General features: G+C 37.5%; 1 protein-coding gene across 7 annotated transcripts in view; it reads right to left on the bottom strand.

Annotated features, from left to right (window-relative positions):
* Positions 1-9526: 9526 nt before the first annotated feature.
* Positions 9527-21570, bottom strand: part of CASD1 (CAS1 domain containing 1) — a 66072-nt gene continuing 54028 nt past the window's right edge. For 3 of the 7 annotated variants that reach the window (XR_006716287.1, XR_006716283.1, XR_006716286.1), the window contains 3 exons: positions 20907-20974; positions 18880-18973; positions 12431-13458 (listed from right to left, as the gene is read on the bottom strand). Coding sequence is in view for 2 of the 7 variants with exons in the window: in XM_045494808.1 (XP_045350764.1) it covers positions 20948-20974 (27 nt within the window). In the remaining 5 variants the exon portion in view is untranslated. Of the gene's footprint in view, positions 9724-11889; positions 12005-12430; positions 13459-18879; positions 18974-19049; positions 20975-21570 lie in introns of those variants that run through there. The other 4 variants (XM_045494808.1, XM_045494809.1, XR_006716285.1 and 1 more) reach the window with 3 other exon arrangements.

Below are 21570 nucleotides of genomic sequence, written 5' to 3'. Positions count from 1 at the left end.
TGCCCTTCAGTTCAAAATAATAATGGGGTGCCTGAGTGGTTCAGTCAAGCATCCGGCTCTTGATTTCGGCTCAGGTCATGATATCACAGTACGTGAGTTCCAGCCCCATGTAGGGCTCTTCTCAGAGCCTGCTTTGGATTCTCTATCTCCCTCTCTCTCTGCCCCTCATGCATTGTATCTCTCTCCCTTTCTCAAATAAATGTTAAAAAAATATATTAATAAAGACAGATTAGAGCTCCATTACAAATATAGAATATAAATCTATGTGTCCTATGATCTTAAAAGTGGATTTTATTGAATCAGAAATCTGTTCACTAGTGCCACCTCAGTAACTAGTGTGTTGTCTGTTTTTGCACCATTTTCAAACAATATGTAATTCTTTTCTAATCAACTGGGAATCAAATTGATCGCTCATGTAGAACAAATTCACAAAAGGCAGCAATACAACAGAAATACTGAATTAGTTGGTTTCCCCCCAAACAGGTCATATGTTTGGGGAGGATCCCAGGAAGCCAGACTATGGAAGCAGAAAGATTGAGGTTAGGAGGTTTTGAAGGAAAACCAACAAAGTGTATGTCGTTGATCTGGCTATTATTCTGGAAAGAAGAACTCTGTTCTCCTGGGGCGTCATCTAATGAACTATATAGAATACACCTCAAAATTTTCCTTCAAAGTGATAAGAGTTTTAGACTTTCATCCACAGACTCATCATCCTGCAGCTGACTTGCTCCAGGGGGGCATCAACTCCCCTGCACTTCTGGGCTTTGGCTGTGAGTGGGCAGAACAAGATCCTGGGGCTCTGGAGAAAACCCTGGGGCAGGGAAGCTGAGAGATGCTATGGAAACTTGAGGTGAGAAAAGAAAGCTACATGAGCTACCAGCAGGATATCTTGATCAAGCAAGGGATGCTGCTGGATTTTGCACCACATCATTGTTATAAATTGTTAAAAGGCAGTTACTATCATCTGAACTTATTAGATGACATTTCAGTTTGCAGTGGGATGAAATCATTGACACACAACCTGTAAGTCAGCTTGTGATAAACATGAGATTCATACACAAAGGAGAATTGCTTGATGAGTTTTTTGCTCTATACTGAAAACTCAATGCCATGAGAGGATGGATTTTCATTTGGGGAAAGATTATTTTGTGAGCTGTGTTGATGTGACAAAAATATCCCTGAGATCACAGTAGCTTAACACAATAAAAGTGCCGTTCACTCATATCATAGTCCAGTGCAATGAGGTCAGTCTTTCTCCATCTTCTATGCTATATGCTCTGGAACACGTGGTATCCAGGATTTCTATGGGAAAGGAAATGAGAGCTGAAGGGTCACATGAGATATTTTTCAGAGCTGGGCTTTAAAACCGCTTCCCTCACTTTCATCTATACTCTATTATCTGGTAATGCTATGGTCTCCAAAAGGTATTGCTGTGGATGCTGTCTTCCTGTGTACTTAGGAGGAGGAAATGGTGTGGGAAACGTGAGCATTGTTTTGTCACAAATGTGGACTGGGCAAAACATGTGATTAGTGATTATGGACTAATAGAAGTGTATGTATATAACAATGGAGGACAAAATTACACAAATAAGTAGTTCTATCATCCCCAATGACCTACATTGTGAGTTAGAACTTTCAACTGGAAATAAAAACAACAACAACAACTACTACAAAGAAACAGACTGGATATAATAATCGAACTAGATAAATTTTAGAGAAATATTGCATTAAATTATGGTCGAAAAATATATGATTATCGGTTCACAATCCCTTATCTGCAATTCCCAAATCCAAAGATTTCAATTTCTTTGAAAATTCATAGCAAATCAATCTAATGGTAGAATATGACCTGAACAAAAAGGAGACTTATTTTATCTTTCTTGATCCCACTTGGTGTGATGCTTTGCTATAGAAACATTAACATCTCATTACATGATATTGTCTTTACCCTACTATGTTACATAACATAAGGAACATACGTTGATTACATTTATAAAATCTGAATACAACTGAATACCAAAATATACATGGTCTTCAGAATTTCCAGTAATGTACTGTGGGCCTATACTACTAATTTGATAAATATTATGTTTAAATTTTTATTATGTTTCTACAATAAACTTCTTATTACCTAAATTTGGGGTTCCATGTGTATTCCTAAAGCAAATGAAGTGGTAAAATAATGAGAAAATATTGAGACAAGCTGGTCTAACAGAATAATATAATACATCTCCCAGTTCTATCCACTGAGAGGACCTAAGAGCAATAATACCTCACAAACCCTAGCACTCAAATTTTGGTTTCTAGGAGCCAAGTCTCCTTGAGGAAACTGCTAATGTCAGGGCTGCGGAATAGAAGGCACTGATGAGCCCAGAACGTCTTCTTGCACCAGAAGGTAGGAAAAAGAATAATGGAGATTTATCAAAAGAATTCAAGAGCCAGCTAGAAGGGGCTCAGCTCACAGTGGCCAGATATGGGACAATTTGCTTAACAAAATATAGTAATGTATTATAATCTCTAGATTAAATAAGATCCCTGAAATTATAGTGATACAAATGAATGTATGAATGAATGAATGAATGAATGAATGAAAAGTGCTTCCTTATGGTAGAATGCCAACTGATGCAAATGATATGATGAAATCATTTTGCAACCACCACAGAAATAACTGTTTCACACAAGAATCATATGTAATTATATGGAAACCAAGATCTGGGAGCTAGATATTCTAGGGTGTCATTGCTTCTAAGTCATCCAATGGACAGAGACAGAGCTATAAAATATATAGATGTATGGGATGCCTGGGTGGCTCAGTTGGTTGCAGGTCCAACTTCACCTCGGGTCATGGTCTTGCAGTTCGTGAGTTTGAGCCCCACATCGGGCTCTGTGCTAACAAACACCTCAGAGCCTGAAGCCTGCTTCAGATTCTGTATCTCTCTCTCTCATGTTCTCCTGCTCTCTGTCTCTCAAAAATTATGTCTCTCTCTCTCCTGTATCTCTCTCTCCCTCCCCTGCTCATGCTCTGCCTCTCTCTGTCTCTCAAAAATTAATAAATGTTAATATATATATAATATAAAATATAAATATAAAATATAAAAAATATATGTATAGATAGATGTATATGTGTAAGTATACATCCTCTATCTCTATAATAAAATAGGATATTTACATAGCCTCAAAGTATCTCCCTACAATGTAATAATTAATTACTATGTTAGTTTCCTATGGCTGCTGCAGTAAAACACCATAATCTGGGTGGCCTCATAGTCCTAGAAGCTAGTAATCTGGAATCAATGCATAAGCAGGACAACCTCAGGGGAGAGTCTTTCCTTTTTTCTTCCTCGTTTCTGGTGGTTTGATGGCAATCCTTGGCATTCCTTGCCTTGCAGTGGCAGACCTTCAGCCTCTGCCTCTGTGATCACATGGCATTCTCCCCTTTCGTGTCTGTGTCTCTGTGTCTTTCTCCTCGTCTTAAAAAGACAGCAGTCAAATTGGATTGAGGACTCACCCTGTTCCAGTATGACATTTTAACTAATTACATCTACAGTAACTCTATTTCCAAATTAGTTCACGTTCTGAGGGACTAGAAGTTAGGACTTCAACATATCCTTCCCCACTCCCCATGTTTCATAGGTTTATTGCCAAACTGCTTTCAAGAAGGTAATATCAATTTTCATCCTAACTTATGCAAAGACAGTTTGGTAAAGATGACAAAAATAGTAATATTCATTCCTGGTACTAGTTCTAATCAATATTTCTTTGATTACCACTGAGGTTAACCACTTTTTCCCCATAATGTTCTGGCCATCTTTTTTTTACTCCAGTAAAAATAAATAAATAAAATAACATTAAATTTATCATTTAAACCATATTTAAGTATACATACGAATGTTAAGTACATTCACATTGTTGTGCAACAGGTCTCTAGAACTTTTTCATCTTGCAAAATTGAACCCATTATACAGTAATATACATTGTATATACCCATTAAACACTAATTTATCCTCCCCCTTTCCCCAGCCCTTGGCAACCATCTTTCGACTTTCTGTTTCTATGACTTTGACTACTTACTTTAGATACTTTATATGAGGGAAATCATACAGTAGCTGTCCTTCTATGACTGGCTTATTTCACTTAGCATAATGTCTTTGAGGTTCAACCATATTATAGCTTGTGACAGGATTTCCTTCCTATTTATGGTGGTATAATATTTAATTGTATGTCCATATCACATTTTCTTTATCCATTCATCTATTAATGGACATTTAGGTTGCTTCCACCTCTTGGCTATTATAAGTGATGGGGCAATGAACATGGGTGTGCAAATATCTATTTGAGATATCTACTTGCTCACCATATCTTAGCACTGGCATAGGAGAAAACACTTTACTGTGAAGATACCTGGAAAACACCACTTTAACCAAATGATCAAAGTTACCATCACCAGTAATGGGACAAACTGATACATGTGCCTCCTGATATGATGTGCCAATAAGAACCGCCATCTCTGTGATATTCCTGCTGAAAATGCATATCCTGAATCTAAATCTGACAATATAAAACTTAGAGACATTCTACAAACTAATTGGCCTTACTCTTCAAAACTATCAAACTCATGGAGATACAGACTGAGGGAGGAACTCCAGATTTAAAGAGGCTTAAATGACATTACAACCAAATGCAATGTGTGATATGGGACTGGAATTCCAAGCTCTTTTAGAAAATAAATTGCATTGGGGTACCTGGGTGGCTCAGTTGGTTAAGTGTCCAACTTCGGCTCGGGTCATGGTCCCACGGTTTGTGAGTTTGAGCCCCGCATCGGGCTCTGTGCTGACAGCTCAGAGACTGGAGCCTGCTTCGGATTCTGTGTCTCCCTTTCTCTCTGCCCCTCCCCTGCTCACACTCTGTCTCTGTCTCTCTCAAAAATAAATAAATATACAAAAAAAAAAAAAAAAAAAAGAAAATCAATTCTATAGATAGATGAATGGCTATATAGACAGAAATGATACAGCAAGTGTGGTAAAATATTAACATTTCGTAAATTTGAGTATATGGGAACAGTTGCACTATATTTAAAACTTTGCAAATCTGAAATTAGTGTCAAAATAAAAATTCTTAGAAATAGCAAGCTCACTAAAATATGAAGAATGGTTAAAAAGGCATGAGATTAATGCAGAGCAAAGAAGAGCAACTGTTTAGGAATGTGACAGGAAAGAAGAAATAGAAGTGTTTGCCTTTGAGAAATATTTTGTACGCAGAACTGATAGGGTTTGCTGATTGAAAATGTGGGGAAAGGAGGAATCAAGATGACTTCCAGAGTTATAACCTTAGTTCCTGGGTACATTTTTGATCCATTTACTGAGTTTGAGAAGGTTGGGCACAGAATGCTTCTAAGACAAAGTCAAGAGTTTAGTTTGGAACTTTTTTTCTGGTTGCAAAAGCTGTCTCTTACTAGGGCAACGAGCAGGGTAGCTGTGCCGTCTCAGGAATTTTCACTGCCATGTGCCAAATTTTTGTGTCTGTAAGTTTGTGGCAAGCTTCTAAAACAAATCGTATTGGTTACAGCAGTAGTATTAGTAAAATGTTAACTGGCATGTATACTAGCGCTTGGTAATGTCTGTATCAGTGCAAAGTGTTCAAAGGTCTGCCATGGATAAAGATAATGAAGTTCAGGGGTCTTATTTCAGGTGAATGTGTAACACAGGGCTATCTAGACAAACCTGAAGAAGAACAAACACGTTTCAAAGGTAAATAGAATTATGCCCTAATTTGTGTTGATAGCTCATCTCTGAAAATCATTGGAAAATTAAAATGAGTAATTAAAATTGCTTTCTCTTTGTGTTCAGAGGTTGAATGTTGACATCATGAGCTCCCAGGCCAAGCCAAGAAATCAGGGTCATTGAAAGAGAAGAGCTCTTTATTGATTGTCCAAGGAATTTCTAGTGAGACATAGCAATGTACATTGATGCCACATCTTGATAGATGATAATCATAGATTAGATGCATAAGGTCTTTGTTAAAAGAGCTCAGATCTGTCATGTCCACAAAGTGCATCAGAGTGACTCACAAGCCTATAAAGTCTATTTTGTTAAGAAAGGCCAAGTGCCTAAAAATAAAAAATGAGATGGGAGAAACTAAGAAAACTTAGTTTCCTCTGAGTTTATCTCATTTAATTAGGGTGGCATGGACACGTTCTCATAGCATGGCAGAAACACAAAAGAGACTATAACTCAATCATGCAAGAGATTACCAGACAATGTGCACCTTCTTTCAAGCCACTCTTTGTGACACATTTGCTGATGTCCCATTAGTCAAAGCAAGGAAACTGGCTGAGTCCTAAATTGGAGTGGGAGAAGAATATAAGATTACAGGGCAGACTATGAATATGGGGTAGTTATTAATGGAGCCATTAATGCAATCGACCTACCACAGTCTACACTCTGGTCCTGATTATTTATGTTCTTTCCACCTGCAGAATACACTAACCCCCTTTCAAGACTCCAAATTCTCATTCAAACATGGCAACACACTTAAAATACTTCTTATGATCTTCTCTTTGGATGTGGCTTCTTCTGATATGGAGACACACTCTGAAACTGTGAGTAACTTGCCCTGCTCCCAAAACTCAACATAAAATGGTGAGACATGGATTTGATAAATACAATAGATATTTCTTTTTAAACAGGAAAGCCTTGGAGACATATAGCAGTCATTGATTTGTTTTCAATTGCTGTAAATCAGAAATATCACGAAAATAAAAATGATCACACAATGTATCAAAGACCTGAACTTAAATCTAAAATTATAAACTCTTTGAAATATAGATAAAATGGACTTCATCAAAATTAAGAACCTTTGTGCACCAAAAGACACTGTCTAAAGGATGAAAACATAACCTGCAGAATGGGAGAAGACATTTGCAAATTATATGCCATAGGGGTTAATACCCCAAATTTGTAAGGCACCCCTACAACTTAACAACAAAAAATCCAAACAGCACAATTCAAAGTCGTCAAAGGACTTGAACAGGCCAGTCTCCAAAGAAGAAATACAAATGATAAGTAAGCATATGAAAAGATGAAAATACATCTTTAATATTTTAAAATATTTGATATTTAGGGGTGCCTGAGTGGCTCAGTTCGTTGAGTGTCTGACTTGGACTCAGGTCATGATCTCATGGTTCGTAGGTTCGAGGCCCACATTGGATTCTGCTGTCAGTGCAGAGCCTGCTTCAGATCCACCCCCTCTCTCTGCACCTCTCCCACTGTGTGCTCTCTCTCTCCCTCAAAAATAAATAAACATTAAAAATAAAATAAAATAAGATATTTAATGTTATATTTTTACATTTAAATATTATAAAATCTATTATGTCAATATGTTAATTGACCTGAGAAGAAAGAAAAATAAGACGATCATCTCCACGGAAGCTAAAGAGTCATTTGATAAAATTTTCAATTCCAGTTTTGACCTCCAAAATACCCTAAAAATGCACATTAGATGGCTACTTCTTAATATGACATATCCAGCCAGACTTGTGGAACACTGGAGGCACTCTGACTAAATCAGGAATATCTTACTTGAAGGACCATGACAAGAAAACATAGAAACAACAAGAAATAGATATCAGAATAAGGTAATAAAGGTAGGAAATAATAAAGGAGGAGGTTGAACTATCAATATTTAAAAATGATATGGTTGTATACCTGAAAACCCTAAAGAATCAGCCAAAGTGTTTCAAATGAGTAATAAAAAATTCCCTAAGATAGAGCAGATGTAGATTTAACATAGAGACATCTCCATATGCAAACAATTATTAGTTAGAAGCTACCAGGATAGAAAAGATCCTATTTCGAGTAGCAGTCAAAAAGAGAAAACATCCAAGAATGAACTCAACTGGAACAGAGCAAGTCTTGTATGAATAAAGACTTTAATGTGCCACTAACTGATATAGAAGACAACTTATGCAAATGGAAAGACACATAATACTTTTGGACCCAAACCATAACCAAAGGATATCATTTACCCTGAATTAATTTATGAAGTTAATCTGATTCCAATATAGATACTAATAGGGTTTTTTTTTGGGGGGGGACATACAAGCTGATTCTGAATTTCACTTGGAAAAACAAACAAACAAACAAACAAGAATAGCTAAAAAAATCTCTGATTAAAAAAAGAACAATAGGGTATTTCACTAGACATAAAACCAAATTACATTATAACATTATGAAATAATATAACATATGAGAAAAACCTCTGTAATTAGAACTGTGGGAGGCTGTTGCTTGACAACCTGTTGATTCAGAGTAAAAAGTACATAAATTGTCCCATACAAATGAATTAATTTAGTATATGCTATAGGTTGTATGCAAAGTCAATGATGGAAAAGGTGGACTCTTTAATAAATTGCATTGGCAATAGGTAGTCATTTGAAACAGAATTAAGTTGGATCCCTACCTCACATCATAAGGTATAGGAAAAAAAAAAAAAAACAAGTGATTTCTTTTATTACTTTGGAGTGAGGAAATCTCTAACTATGCAAAAACTATTCAAAACCCAGAAGTCATAAAAGAAAAGATTGACAAAATCTCTCTGTGTATAGAAAACTTCTACAAAGCAAACACCATAAACCAAGCAAAAGACAGACTGAGAAAAAGTATGTGTATCTTGTATCATAGACACAGGGCTAATCTCCCAAACATGTAAAGAATTCTTCAGAGTTGATAAGAAAAAGACCAATAACAGATAAATGGACAGACAGTATAAGCAGAGTGTTCACAGAAACGGAAGTATGAATTGCTTTTAAATATATGGCAGGATGCAAGTTGATACACTGTTGAGGGTGTGGGGTTGTAGGAGATAAGCGCTACTGCTTTGCTAGTCAGGAATATAAATTGCTGGGGTCCCTAAGGAGAGTAACCGTGCTGAAATACCAAATTAAAAATGCATATACCTTATGGCCCAGTAATTCCTCATCTGGGAACTTACACACATATTCATATTGGTGGAAAATGACGTATACGTAAAGCAATTCGCTATATTATTTGTAATAGTAATTGTTTGGAACTAATTAAGAAGGGAATGGTGGATCAACACGGGAATCAGTGAGGGGCTGTGGATTGACGTTGGGACACTGATGCCGTATAACACTATGGTAACAAAGAACGGGGGAAATTATGTATTGATAGGGATTTCCCTACCCATTTCTTTGTACTATATAAAGGAACTTTGTAAGAATACATGAAAAGCTAGTTAAGTACAAGCTACAAGTAGTTGTCACCAGAATTAGGTAGATGAAGAACTGTGGAGGAAAAACAAAAGTTTTCACTCTCTGCCTTTAATATTTTTTGATTTTTGAACCATCAGAGTTTATTTCCTATTCAAAAACAAACACAGAAAAAGAATTAGTGTAAGGCAGTTGACCTTGAAAGAGGAAAGTAGAGGACACGGGCTGGCGCCAGTATACATTCCTATTTCTGTTATCTCCACATATCTCCCCTGGCATTTTAAAGATGACCAGAATGCTGAGAGAGAGGCTTACCAATCCTCTGGTGTCTTCTTTCTCATCTCCCCTTATAACTCCATTGGTATTTTCAAGGCTAGCACCTTGCCAAAAAAGAAGCATACACATGCTTCATGCGGGAAGTGATGGACCCTTGCAATTTTGTTCCAATAATATGCCTGTTTCTTTTGACATGTACCCCATTGGATAATATTAGAACTCTGAAAAAAAAAGAATTAAAGATAACTACTGGAATGGTAAAAGCAGGGGATATAAGGTTTAAATCGGTAGAAAAATAAACACTGGATGATTGCAACATTTTAGAAAAATAAATCACAACAATAAAGAGTAGTAATATAAAATGGGATGGAAATAGTAAGAATAAAAATTACAGTTAGCAGAAAAAAAAATATGACAATGTAAAACTCCCTCTGGCAATATCTGGACTACAGCTATTTTGGTTGTTTGATTGCAAGTTCCAACGTAAACCCGAGCTGACAGGGGACCTAGGGTGAGGGAAACATTTTCTCCCCATATTGAAAACTGGAAGAACCATCAGAGCTCCGCACCACCACCAGCTCCTGGGCAGTAAGATGCCCCTGCGGTTGGGGCATGGCAGGGGTGGGGGGTGGTGTGGGGGGAGAGGCTTGGAATTTGCTCTTAATCACAGACAGATGGACTATCGAGGACCCACCGTTCTGCTCCATACAACACAGAGTCAATAATTTTGTACCATGAAATGTTTAAGGAGGGCATAACAGAAGCCCACCACTCACATTAAAAAAAACAATGGAAAAACGAAAAACTCAATAAAGCTCCCATCAAATGACCAGCTCTGAGCAATGTTGCTTCCTGACGTACCTTCCAAGTTAAACTATTTATGTAACGTAGCCCAAGGTAATGGAATGAAGTGATGTAGTAGATGGAATTATAAACCATAAACCAGCCATAAATTGGAGAGAATCTTGCTTTTTAAAAAAATTGTAAGACTTCTTTATATAAGGATAGTAAAAGTAGATCTATTAGTTTTTAAAATATTTTCTTTCAATTTGCCATTTAATTTATTTATGACATTTCTTTTGACCAAGAGAAATATTTCTTTTTCATAAATATTACCATCATATGCATTTTGCTTTCCTCCTTTGTTTATATGTTTAAGCTATTTTCTCTGTATCAGAGATTAGAAAAAAACCAAATTGCATGTCCCCCTCCTTTCCTTGTTTAGTTAAAATTCTATGTTCACTATTATTATGAATTCTCATATATACAAATGACTCTATTCCCAGTTTTTTTCTTCTGGTCTCTTGATGTAGTACATGAATTTAATTGTAAATTTCTGGGTTTCTTTATTATTATTATTATTACCTTTAGATAAACTTTTTTTTAAGTTTATTTACTCATTTTGAGAGAGACAGAGACAGCACAAGCGGGGGAGGGGCAGAGAGAGAGGGAGAGAGAAACCAAAGCAGGCTCCGAGCTGTCAACCGAGAGCCCGATGTGGGGCTCGGACTCACGAAACGTGGGATCATGACCTGAGCTGAAACTGAGAGTCTGATGCTCAACTGACTGAGTCTCCCAGGTGCCCCTTTATTATTATTTATTATTGAATGCAAATACTTCCCTCATCATTCTTTGTGGCAGCTGTGGAGGTGAGCTCAGCTCTCAATACAAAAAACTCAACTGTGAGGTCCAGCATGCAAGACAAAAAGTCACCATTTTGGAAGCAGTAAATGCTCCTGATCAGCACTAGAAGGAAGGAAGGGCTGCTCTTACACAATGACAGATGGAAAGAATATGTGTGGAACTGAGGTAATCCACTTGGGTTGTGGTCACTACTCCATTGTCCTCCTGGGACTGTAAATGAATGAGTGTATCAACCTCTGCCTAATGAGTATGATTACCAAGAGCTCAGTGACCCGTCTAGAAGGAGAGTGTGGATCAACCACAACTCTAGGTAAGTCAGCAAAAGTTGCATAGCTAAGGGCAAAGGGAGTTTAGAATTGATGGTGGAGGACAGAGATAGGACCATCAGTTGTGTCTCGGAGGCTAACTGCGCACACCGGGACTGTAGCCTGTCTTATTGACCTCTCTTTTTAAAATTTACCTTCAGAGGGGCACCTGAGTGGCTCATTTGGTTAAGCGTCCAACTCTTGATTTTGGCTCAGGTCATGATCTCACGGTTCCTGAATTTGAGCCCCGCATCGGGCTCTGCACTGACAGCGTGGAACCTGGTTGGGATTCTATCCCTCTCCTTCTCTCTCTCTGTGCCTCCCAAACTTGTGGTCTCTCGGTCTCTCTCTCTCTCTGTCTCTCTCAAAATAAACTTAAAAAAAAATAAATATTGTTTTTCAATATAATGAAATAAAAATAAAATTTACCTTCAGAAAAATTGGCCCATGGAAAGCATGTAGGACAAAAGTGTGGATGTGGATTTGTGCAACACAGCAGGGCAGGCTGTGACGGTTGTGCGCATGCCCTGTTCACATCTCCCGTGCAGAGAACCTGATGTGAAGAACGTAACAGGCAGTCTGTGGATACCACGCTATGGCATCTGCCTCACTGTTCAGCTCGAGGTCTGGATATTCCTCCGCTACACCCAGCCAACAAGAAGCAGGGCAGCGGCCAATTACCCAGGCTGTCCCTTTCTGATGCAGGACTCCTCTGACTGGATAATCTTTCCTCTGGGGCATCTCACAGCCTGGCTGAGACTTTCTCAGAGTTTCATGCACACGGAAGCTCCTCTTACCCAAATTTCCACCCTTTTCTCTCCCTTTCACAGGTGTCCCAAATGCATCATGCTGTGAGGGAAAGAGAGTCATCAAAATGACTAATAAATTTTGAACTCAAGCATTTTTATGTAAAAAAAAAAAAAAAAAAAAGATCTTCAGTCAAAATAGAAGACAAATGACAACGGGGGGGGGGGGAGTATTTGCAACATTAGACAAGTGGTTATTATCTTTATTTTACAAAGAATGCCTGAAGGTTACCAAGAAAAAGATAAGCCTTTAAGTTACATATAGAGAAAAGAAATAGACATTTTATTTAGAACAAAATCAAAAACTGAAAATAACTAATTATGACCCGATTCTCCTATTAGCCCACCCAAACAATTACCTTCCCTCAAAGAATTCCTTAGCTGTGTACGAGAAGGTCTCAGAGCTGAAATATTATCTCCTCAGAGAGACCTGATTCGACCTTTGCATGGAAGAGGCCTCTGTAACAATGCCTGCTTTTAGGAAATGAAGAAAAGGGGATAAAGAGGAGGAGGAAATATAATTTCCTTTTTTTCCCCACAACATTAGATATGTTTGTTGTTCTATTGTTTTTCTTGCTTAAAAACAAATATAGCATACAATATATGCTGTTTTGCACTTATTTATTTGAGCGTAGTCGATACACAATGTTACATTAGTTTCAGGATAACCTCCTATCCAGCGGTCTACCTAACAATGCCTCTGAGTTCCACGCTCCTTCTTTCCATCCACTTTTGTGCTAAGGGTCACTGCTCACTTTGTCATAGATCACAGATTAGGGATTTATGGGTTAGACACACCTAAAGATAACCCTGCTATTTCTCCCAAGCCCTCTCTGTGTAGGGTGGGGTTACCTTTATTCTCCTTCCCAGCATCATCATATGTTATGGTGTCTCAAATTTTTACAAAGGACCAGGAAAACTAAAGTCACAAGAAACAGGAATTTGCTTGATCATCCAACATCCTCCGGATTACAGGGAAAAGGGAGCCGTTGAGACCACATTCTAATGAGGAAAGAGCCTCTGATTCAAGGTCTAATTTATAAAGCCACTCACTGGGCCTAGATGGTCTCAGAGCAGGATCATGATGGTGGGTGGTAAGAAGCAAGTGTCCACAGATGTGGTCACTGCCCTGTGCCTAGAGCAAATGTGTACCAACAGCTTGAGTCTTTGGCCTGGCATCTGGTCCTCAGAGCAGTAACCTCTGAAAAGGAAACAAAATTGTCAGTTAGGGAAGGAACCAGCACTGATACCACTAGAATTGTTGGTAATCTTTTTTTTTTTTTTTTTTTTTTTACACACGCACACAGTGTGAATGGGGGAGAGGCAGAGAGAGAGAGAGAATCCCAAGCAGGCTCTGCACTGTCGGCACAGAGCCCAACGTGGGGCTCAAACTCACGAACCATGAGATCATGACCTGAGCTGAAATCAAGAGTCGGACGCTTAACCAAATGAGCCACCTAGGCACCCCTGATTGTTTGGTAATCTTAAAAAAAAAAAAAAAATGAGGAAACAGCATTGGCGGAGCAGGAAGAAACGATGTGGAAAGAACAGGAGGAGACTCCCAGCCCTGGTTTTCTGAAGAGGGGCAGAGGACTGTGGAAGTTTGCTATCAGGATATTTTATGAGCTGCTCTGGGTGCCCCTATTGCTCAACAGACTGCTATGGTCTGAAGAAACACTTATGACCATCACACTGCCTTGTTCCAAAAAGGATATAAGAAGGCTTACTGGGCAGGGCAAAATATAGTCAGAGAACATCGTTTGAAGTAGATGAGAAGGAAAAAGGGGCCAAGAAGGGGAAGGAGGCTAATAAAAATAACGAAGACCAAAGTGCTCTGTTGTCTGGGATGGAGCAAAAATTTACCTCTTGTTTTTTATCAGCACATGCAAAAAGTCAATTCACAGTGTCCATAAGATAGTAGCAGATAAACTGTTCAGCAGAAGCACAAATATTCCAATTCTAAAGCCAGAATGAAATAACTCTTAAGAGTCCACATAAAGAGGCCATTGTGTAACATAATCAACAACATTCTTACAGTTGACACAATGATGAATTTCATATAACTGTTTTGTAGAGTGTCCTGCAATGCTGACCACTGGCTTCAAACTGGAGAGAGATTCTAGGGAGATATAAGGAAAATATTGCACAGGTGGTCTTTGCTAGGTGCTTGCCTGACTTAACTCTGGGGGTACATTTTAAAGGATCCGAGGAAGTGATAAAGAGCAAATCTTAAAAATAAATTTTTTTGGACGTTTATTCATTTTTTGAGAGACAGAGCACGAGCAGGGGAGGGAGAGAGAGGGAGACACAGAATCTGAAGCAGGCTCCAGGCTCTGAGCTGTCAGCACAGACCCCGACTCAGGGCTCAAACTCACAAATCATGCGATCATGGCCTGAGCCAAAGGTAGATGCTTAACCGACTAAGCCACCCAGGTGCCCCTAAAGAACAAATTCTTAATGTTTCTTTATAAATAGTGTGTTTCAGGGGTGCCTGGGTGATTCAAACAGTCAAGCGTCTGACTCTTGGTTTCAGCTCACGTCATGATCTTGTGGTTTCATGAGTACGAGCCCTGTGTTGTGTTCTGCGCTGGCAGCATGGAGCCTGCTTGGGATTCTCTCTCTTTCTCTCTCTCGCTCTCTCTCTCTGCCACTCCCCCACTTGCTTTGTCTCTGTCTCTGTCAAAATAAACTTAAAAATAAACAAACAAACAAATAAATAAATAAATGAATAAATACTGTGCTTCAGTCAAACGCATAGCTGACAGACATTAAGTAGCTGGGAGTTCAATCCCAGATAACCTAACCTGAAGTTCAGGTAGGAAATCTAGGGATCTAGGAAAAAAAGCAGGCTTAATTGGATATTGAGCTAATGTAGGAGCAACATTTTGGGGGGAAATTTAAGAGTCTAATAATAACTATTTTCTGATGGAATACTATAGAGCTTAGCTAAGAGTCTCTGTAGGGGGAAAAACTTTGAATATGCACTATCACACAGACAGATGAGCCATTAGGTTTCAAATTTCTGCTCAGTATAACCTGGTCTTAATTAATATGAGTCTGGAAAATATGTAGAGAAGGCATAACTTAACATAGTGGCCATTGATCCCCACCCCCCAAGTCTAAAAAAAGCATCCAGAGAAAGCCTAGCTTTGAGTGCTGTGATTTCCTGATGTTCTTCCAAGTTAAATTATTTGAGTAATGTTCATCAAAGTAGCTGAATGAAGTGACCTTCTGTATAGAATTAATCAGGAACCAACTGAAGTTTGGAAAATATCTTGTTTTTTCTAAACTTTAAGAGTCCTATATATACTCAGGATATTACTTTTTTCTCAAATATTCATGTTCAACAATTTTCCAGCTTGTATTTTTTCTATTTATGACTTCTGGTATATTGGTTTTAAATTTTTATGTAATGGGATGTAGCCATTCTGGATTTCCCTTTTGCTTTATTCTTAATGGATCTTTTCTCATCTTGAGATATTCACTTACATTTTCTACTTCTTCTTTTATGTCTTTAAACCCATTACTCATCTTAAGTGTCTTTTGGTATAGAGAGTAAGAATGGGAGTCTACTGTCCCCATCCCCATTGTTAAGCAATTCTTGGGACTATCTAAAGAATATTTGTACCTTTCTCTCGTAAAGTAAAAATCAAACTGTAACATTATTCTAGTATGTCCTGGATTAAAATATTTCTGTGCTTGCTATTCTGTCATTAATCTATATATTCTTGCATCTACTATTCCACACCGATGTGACTGTAACTTAATAATATGTCTAAATATCCAATTGTTTGAGTCCTACCCTTTTCATTAGTCTATTTAAATTTTTTTCTTATTCTCCGCCTGGGTGGCGCAGTCGGTTAAGCGTCCAACTTCAGCCAGGTCACGATCGCGCGGTCCGTGAGTTCGAGCCCCGCGTCGGGCTCTGGGCTGATGGCTCAGAGCCTGGAGCCTGTTTCCGATTCTGTGTCTCCCTCTCTCTGACCCTCCCCCGTTCATGCTCTGTCTCTCTCTGTCCCAAAAATAAATAAACGTTGAAAAAAAAAAATTTAAAATTTTTTTCTTATTCTTGCCCATGTATTGCTTCTTTACAGTTTCCATTTTAAATTTTGTAGTCTCTGAGAAAGGGCTCCAGCTCCATGTCCCTTGTGCATGTGTATGTTTTAAAAATGCTGGGCCCTTCAGACTTCAACTAAATGTTTTTCCATCACTTTTTCTCTCCCAGTGATAGTGTCCTGAGGTGAGGATGAGATGGAAGGAGGCAAGGAAAAGAAAAGATGGGTTCTTAGTTCTAGTTTTCTCTTTCTATGCCAGGGATGGCTGTCACTGTTTTTCTCCCAAATTGGAAAAGCACATCTTGCCTCTCCAAATATTAGTTATCTTCTGAAACCGATCTCACGTAGTCTCAGAGAAGAGAATCTATTCCTTTTACTAGCAGAGCTTTGACCCAATGACTTGTCAAATAAAACAAATCAAAACAAAAAACCACAACTGGCTTAGTTATGAAAAACTATAGTCAAAAATCAAGTACTTACTGAGACTAGAAGCTATAAAGAGGGTGAAGAATTACAAAAAAAAAAAACAACAAAAAAAAACCCAAAAAACCCTGCCAGATACAGAATCAAGCTTTATTTTTACTGTAGGATAAGCCTTTAAATATAGCAAACATTTAAAATATTGGAGATATTGGAGATATTTAAAATATTGGAGATACCTGGGTGGCTACGTCAGTTAAGCGTCTGACTTTGGCTCAGGTCATGATCTCACAGTTCGTGGGTTTGAGCCCCATGTCGGGCTCTGTGCTAACAGCCCAGAGCCTAGAGTCTGCTTCACATTCTGTCTGTCTGTCTGTCTCTCTCTCTGCCCCTCCCCAGCTCATGCTCTGTCTCTGTCTCTCAAAAATAAATAAACGTTAAAAATAAAATTTAAATTAAAAAAAATATTGTTGATGTTTTAAATTTGAAAATAAAAAATAAAGGGAAAATATATTTTAAAAAAATTTTTAAAGATTTTTAAAAAAATGTTTATTTTTGAGAGAGAGGAAGAGTGCAAGAGAGGGGCAGAGAGTGGGTGGGGACAGAGGATCCAAAGCAGGTTCTGTGCTGATAGCACAGAGGCTGATGTGGGGCTGGAACCCACGAACCATGAGATCATGACCTGAGCTTAAGTCAGACGCTTAACCACCTGAGCCATCCAGGCACCCCCAGAGAAAATAAATTCAATCAGGACATTTTTCTTTCTTGGGATAAGAATCTTGATACTATCTTTTTACTAAGATGTATAATGTCAGATTTTTCACTGTGTTAGTACAATTTTACCTTTGAATCTTTTAAAGACAAGGGGTATGTGATTTCATTCAGTTTTATAGTCTCCCAAATGCATCATAATTGTTACTTTTGAACATGGACAAAATGTCTGCATAATAATTTTTATATCTTAAGGCAATTATTCCTAATGTATATGTATAATTCAGGTTTTCCAATTTTGTCATATGCAGGTTCTGGTACCATATTAAATGGCAGTCGTATAACTTCGACTTGTGTCTCCTCATTTTCACTCTATTAATATTGAAAAGGTAAAACAAATAGTATTATTAAATTTTTGTAAGATTTAAAACCAGAAAAGAATTTCTAGAATTCAGTCTTCAACCTCATAATTTCGAGAATGTAGTTGTCACTGCTTTTTTCTCTGGAAACAATTTTTAACAAGAAAATAACCCAGAATACACCTTGCCAAATAAGTTTCCCCAAATCACAATTATCTTAAGAATGAACAGATTAAGTTGTATATTTACACAGTCAGCCTTAAAAGTCTTTGCAGAGAAGATGAGCTGATGAGATGGGTTGAACTGCCAATCAAGATCATCGATCTTTAGTCTAGTCTTTGTAGTTAAGCTAACAGAGTCATTTTCCCTTGAATGAGGTGAAGAATTAAATTCCTTTCAATAGTTCCCAAACTTTCTAGGTACAATGCTACCCAATCTCCTGTAAAACAGCCGACTCCCATGTGGTACACTCAATTTATTAAGCAAAACATTAACTTGTCTAAGCCATGGCACACATCCAGTTTGTGAAATGACTGAGTCCCAAATGTATTCTCTTTTAAGATTTTACCATAAAGTCATTCCCAGGGAATGAAATGAGTGGGCCTAAGTTCTGTGTCCTTTTGAAATAACACCAATTTCACTTGCATTTTGTAAGTCCATGGGTCATGACAATAGCATTGTTATCATACTTATTAATTATAACCTTTACTAATGTTAATATTAGCCGATATTGAACTTTAAGATTTTTTTTCAATACAATTAATCAATAATGAACCTGACATAGGTATGTTTCTGAGTCACTTGGTAACCTTAGATTTTCTCTGAAAGCACAAACAAGTATAAGTAGGTGGTACTGTTGATACCTGGGCTCTTAACTTCAATAGAAAATGTCACAAATTAACTTCAAAAATTTTTCTATAAGTTCGCAACTACATCTCAATATACTGAGGAAGATAAGAGTTTTCCCAGTTAGCCTTCTACTTTTAAAAGCATATTTCTTTTTGGCATCTAATTTCTGCTTATTTCTTTTGGCATGTAATTTCTGCTACATTCAGTGGACATGCTTTTAAAACTTACCATCTGTTAAATGTTTTGATGCAGTTTTTTCACTTCATATACATCTGAATTTCACAGCATTATTATTTTTACATTTTTCATTTACAATCAAGTCCTGTTGAAATAAATTAATTCATTAATCTGATTTTATTCATACTGGCACTCACATATACGTTTCTATGTACTGGCAATGGTTTTTGGTATAGTTTATCTCATAATGGTTTTTTTATGTTGCATTCTTTGACATAGTTATATTTTGCCTATTAAACAGAGAGGAATATTTTTGACTTCCACAAAAAGCACAATCTCTCTTTCTTTTGAAAATACATGGCTTTCTTGGTTTATCTTTTCATTTCCCTACTTCCAATAGAGAAGAGTCCAAAGAAATAATTCTCTACTACAAGACAGATAATAGTGTAAGTGCAATGGCAAATGGCAATTGACACCTGGCCCCAGCATAAAGCAAGAAAATGAATGGGAAGACCCACAGTGAGTAAAAGACTTATGGTCTACATGGTGTGGCTGGTGCTCAGCTCTGCAGATACGGTCACTATTTGCCTGCCTGCATGAGTGAGTTGCATTTTTATAACATTATGCAAATCGACATTCTAATAGCCAAATAGAGTATATCTCAGCCTCTTGTCCAAATCACTAAGGAAAAGTTTTTTCCCAGCTGCCTTATCATTTGCGGGGCAGCCTACCTGCCTCGAATGGGATTAGTACTTGACACCGTTTTTTGCAGCACTCACTAATTAATCCAGCAAATAGTTGAGAGAGGCATTGTTCTAAGAGTTGACAATACCACAGTAAATAAAATAGAACAACCCGTCCTCAGAAAAGTCATATGCTAATGGGGAGAAGTGGAAAATTAAAAAATAGTTAAGTAAAAGGCATAAGTATGTCATGAGTATGCGGAAAAAGTGAAGTCATTTATAATATTCCAGGAAAGTGCTGGTGGGTTTTGAAGCAGGGTGATCCCATTGGAGGTGATGAAGGTGATTGAATTAATGAATTACGGATACATTTTGACAAGATTTACTAAAATATAAGATGTTAAGGTGTAAGAAAAAAGGAGTCAAAATTTTTTATTTGGGCAAGTTAAAGCATGTAGTCACCATTTACTGAGAAGAGAAAGATGGTGGTGTTTTTGTTTGTGGCCAGTAGTGGGGAAGCTTAGCTTTGTTTTAGACTTGCTAAGTTTGATATGTGTTTTAGATATTCAAATGGAGATGTTGAACAGGCAGTTGAACATATCTGAAGTTATAAATTTGCTAGTCATCAGAATGTAGATAATAAAGTCATTTGACTAGGTGATAATCACTTAAGACGTGAGTATGGATGTCTGAGGTCTGAGCTTTGGGGAACTGCAGTTTAGAGGCTGAGGGTGTGAAAAGAGGACTCAGGGAACAAGCTTGGAGGAATGGCTCGTGAGGAGAGGAGAAAACAGGAAACGATGGTGTCCTGGAAGCATAGTGAAGATGGTTGAAAAGGGAGGTAGTAAATCACCTGTGTCAAATACTGCCTATATAGGTCAAGTAGGGTGAAGACTGAAAATCGATCATTGGATTTAGCAATATGGAGGTTCTTGTTGATCTTGACAAGAGCAGTTTGGGCCGGTAGGAGCAATAAACACGGCAGTAGCTTTGGGAACACAAGAGATTAAGAGGAGTTTGTTTTTAAGTTGGGAGAAATAAAGCCAGAATCCTTCAGCTGATGGTCAAGACTTTTTAATCTACTTTGTGTATGGCACCTTACTATACCACCTTGACCCTGGAGTTGCAACCTTACTGAAGAAATGACAAAATAATGGGAGTAGGTAATTAGTGCTAGAACAGTTTAAAAAAATAAGATAAAGAAAGTATTATTTTCACAGAGATGGTGGAATTTAAATTCGTCAATTCTGAATTCTTAGAATTCTTAAAATAAGTTGGATTTAGGTAGATGAAAAGAGAACAAAAGAATAGTATGATATTTGGGGAACAGTAAGACTAGCCTGGCTGGAATTCATATTAAGAAGAGATGGGATGATAAACATGGAGAACTTTTACCATCAAGCTAAATTCCAGCTTTGTTATTTCGGCAATGGAGATTATAAGAAATAATCCATCTGCGGTAGCTGTAGAATTAAAAAATAAAATCTTGTTAATAGTTTTCTTTTTAGTGACTATCAGAAAATTGTCTTAGATGCTTTCTAAATGAAAAGTAAAAGCTAATAAAATTAGCTGAATTTTAAAATATTGTAATAATTACTTTTAAGCATGAAGATTTCGCCCTATGCAAGACAGAAATACCTCTAGGTAACCACAAATTTCCTTTTAAAATATTGATCTGTCCCATTTTTATGCTCTGAAATGATATTTTAAAAGTATTTTGTAAATAAGAAATAAGTTAAACAAATCATTTCTAATTAAACCATTAGCTCATAATATCAACTCTACTTTTGGAAAATAGTCTCTTGCTTATATTACCTTATTGATCTTTAATTTTTTTTAAACTTTTTTTTTTAATGCTTATTTTTGAGAGAGAGAGAGAGTGCACGAGCAGTAGAGGGGCAGGGACAGAAGGGGACAGAGGATCTGAAGCAGGCTCTGTGCTGACAGCATTAAGCCCCATGAGGGGCTCAAACTCATGAACCATGAGATTGTGACCTGAGCCGAAGTCAGATGCTTAACTGGCTGAGCCACCCAGAAGCCCCTATGGATCTAACTTTTA

This window comes from Leopardus geoffroyi, chromosome A2, assembly GCF_018350155.1.
Source record: "Leopardus geoffroyi isolate Oge1 chromosome A2, O.geoffroyi_Oge1_pat1.0, whole genome shotgun sequence".
In the NCBI taxonomy this organism is placed as follows: domain Eukaryota; kingdom Metazoa; phylum Chordata; class Mammalia; order Carnivora; family Felidae; genus Leopardus; species Leopardus geoffroyi.
This window is presented reverse-complemented; position numbering and strand designations above follow the sequence as displayed.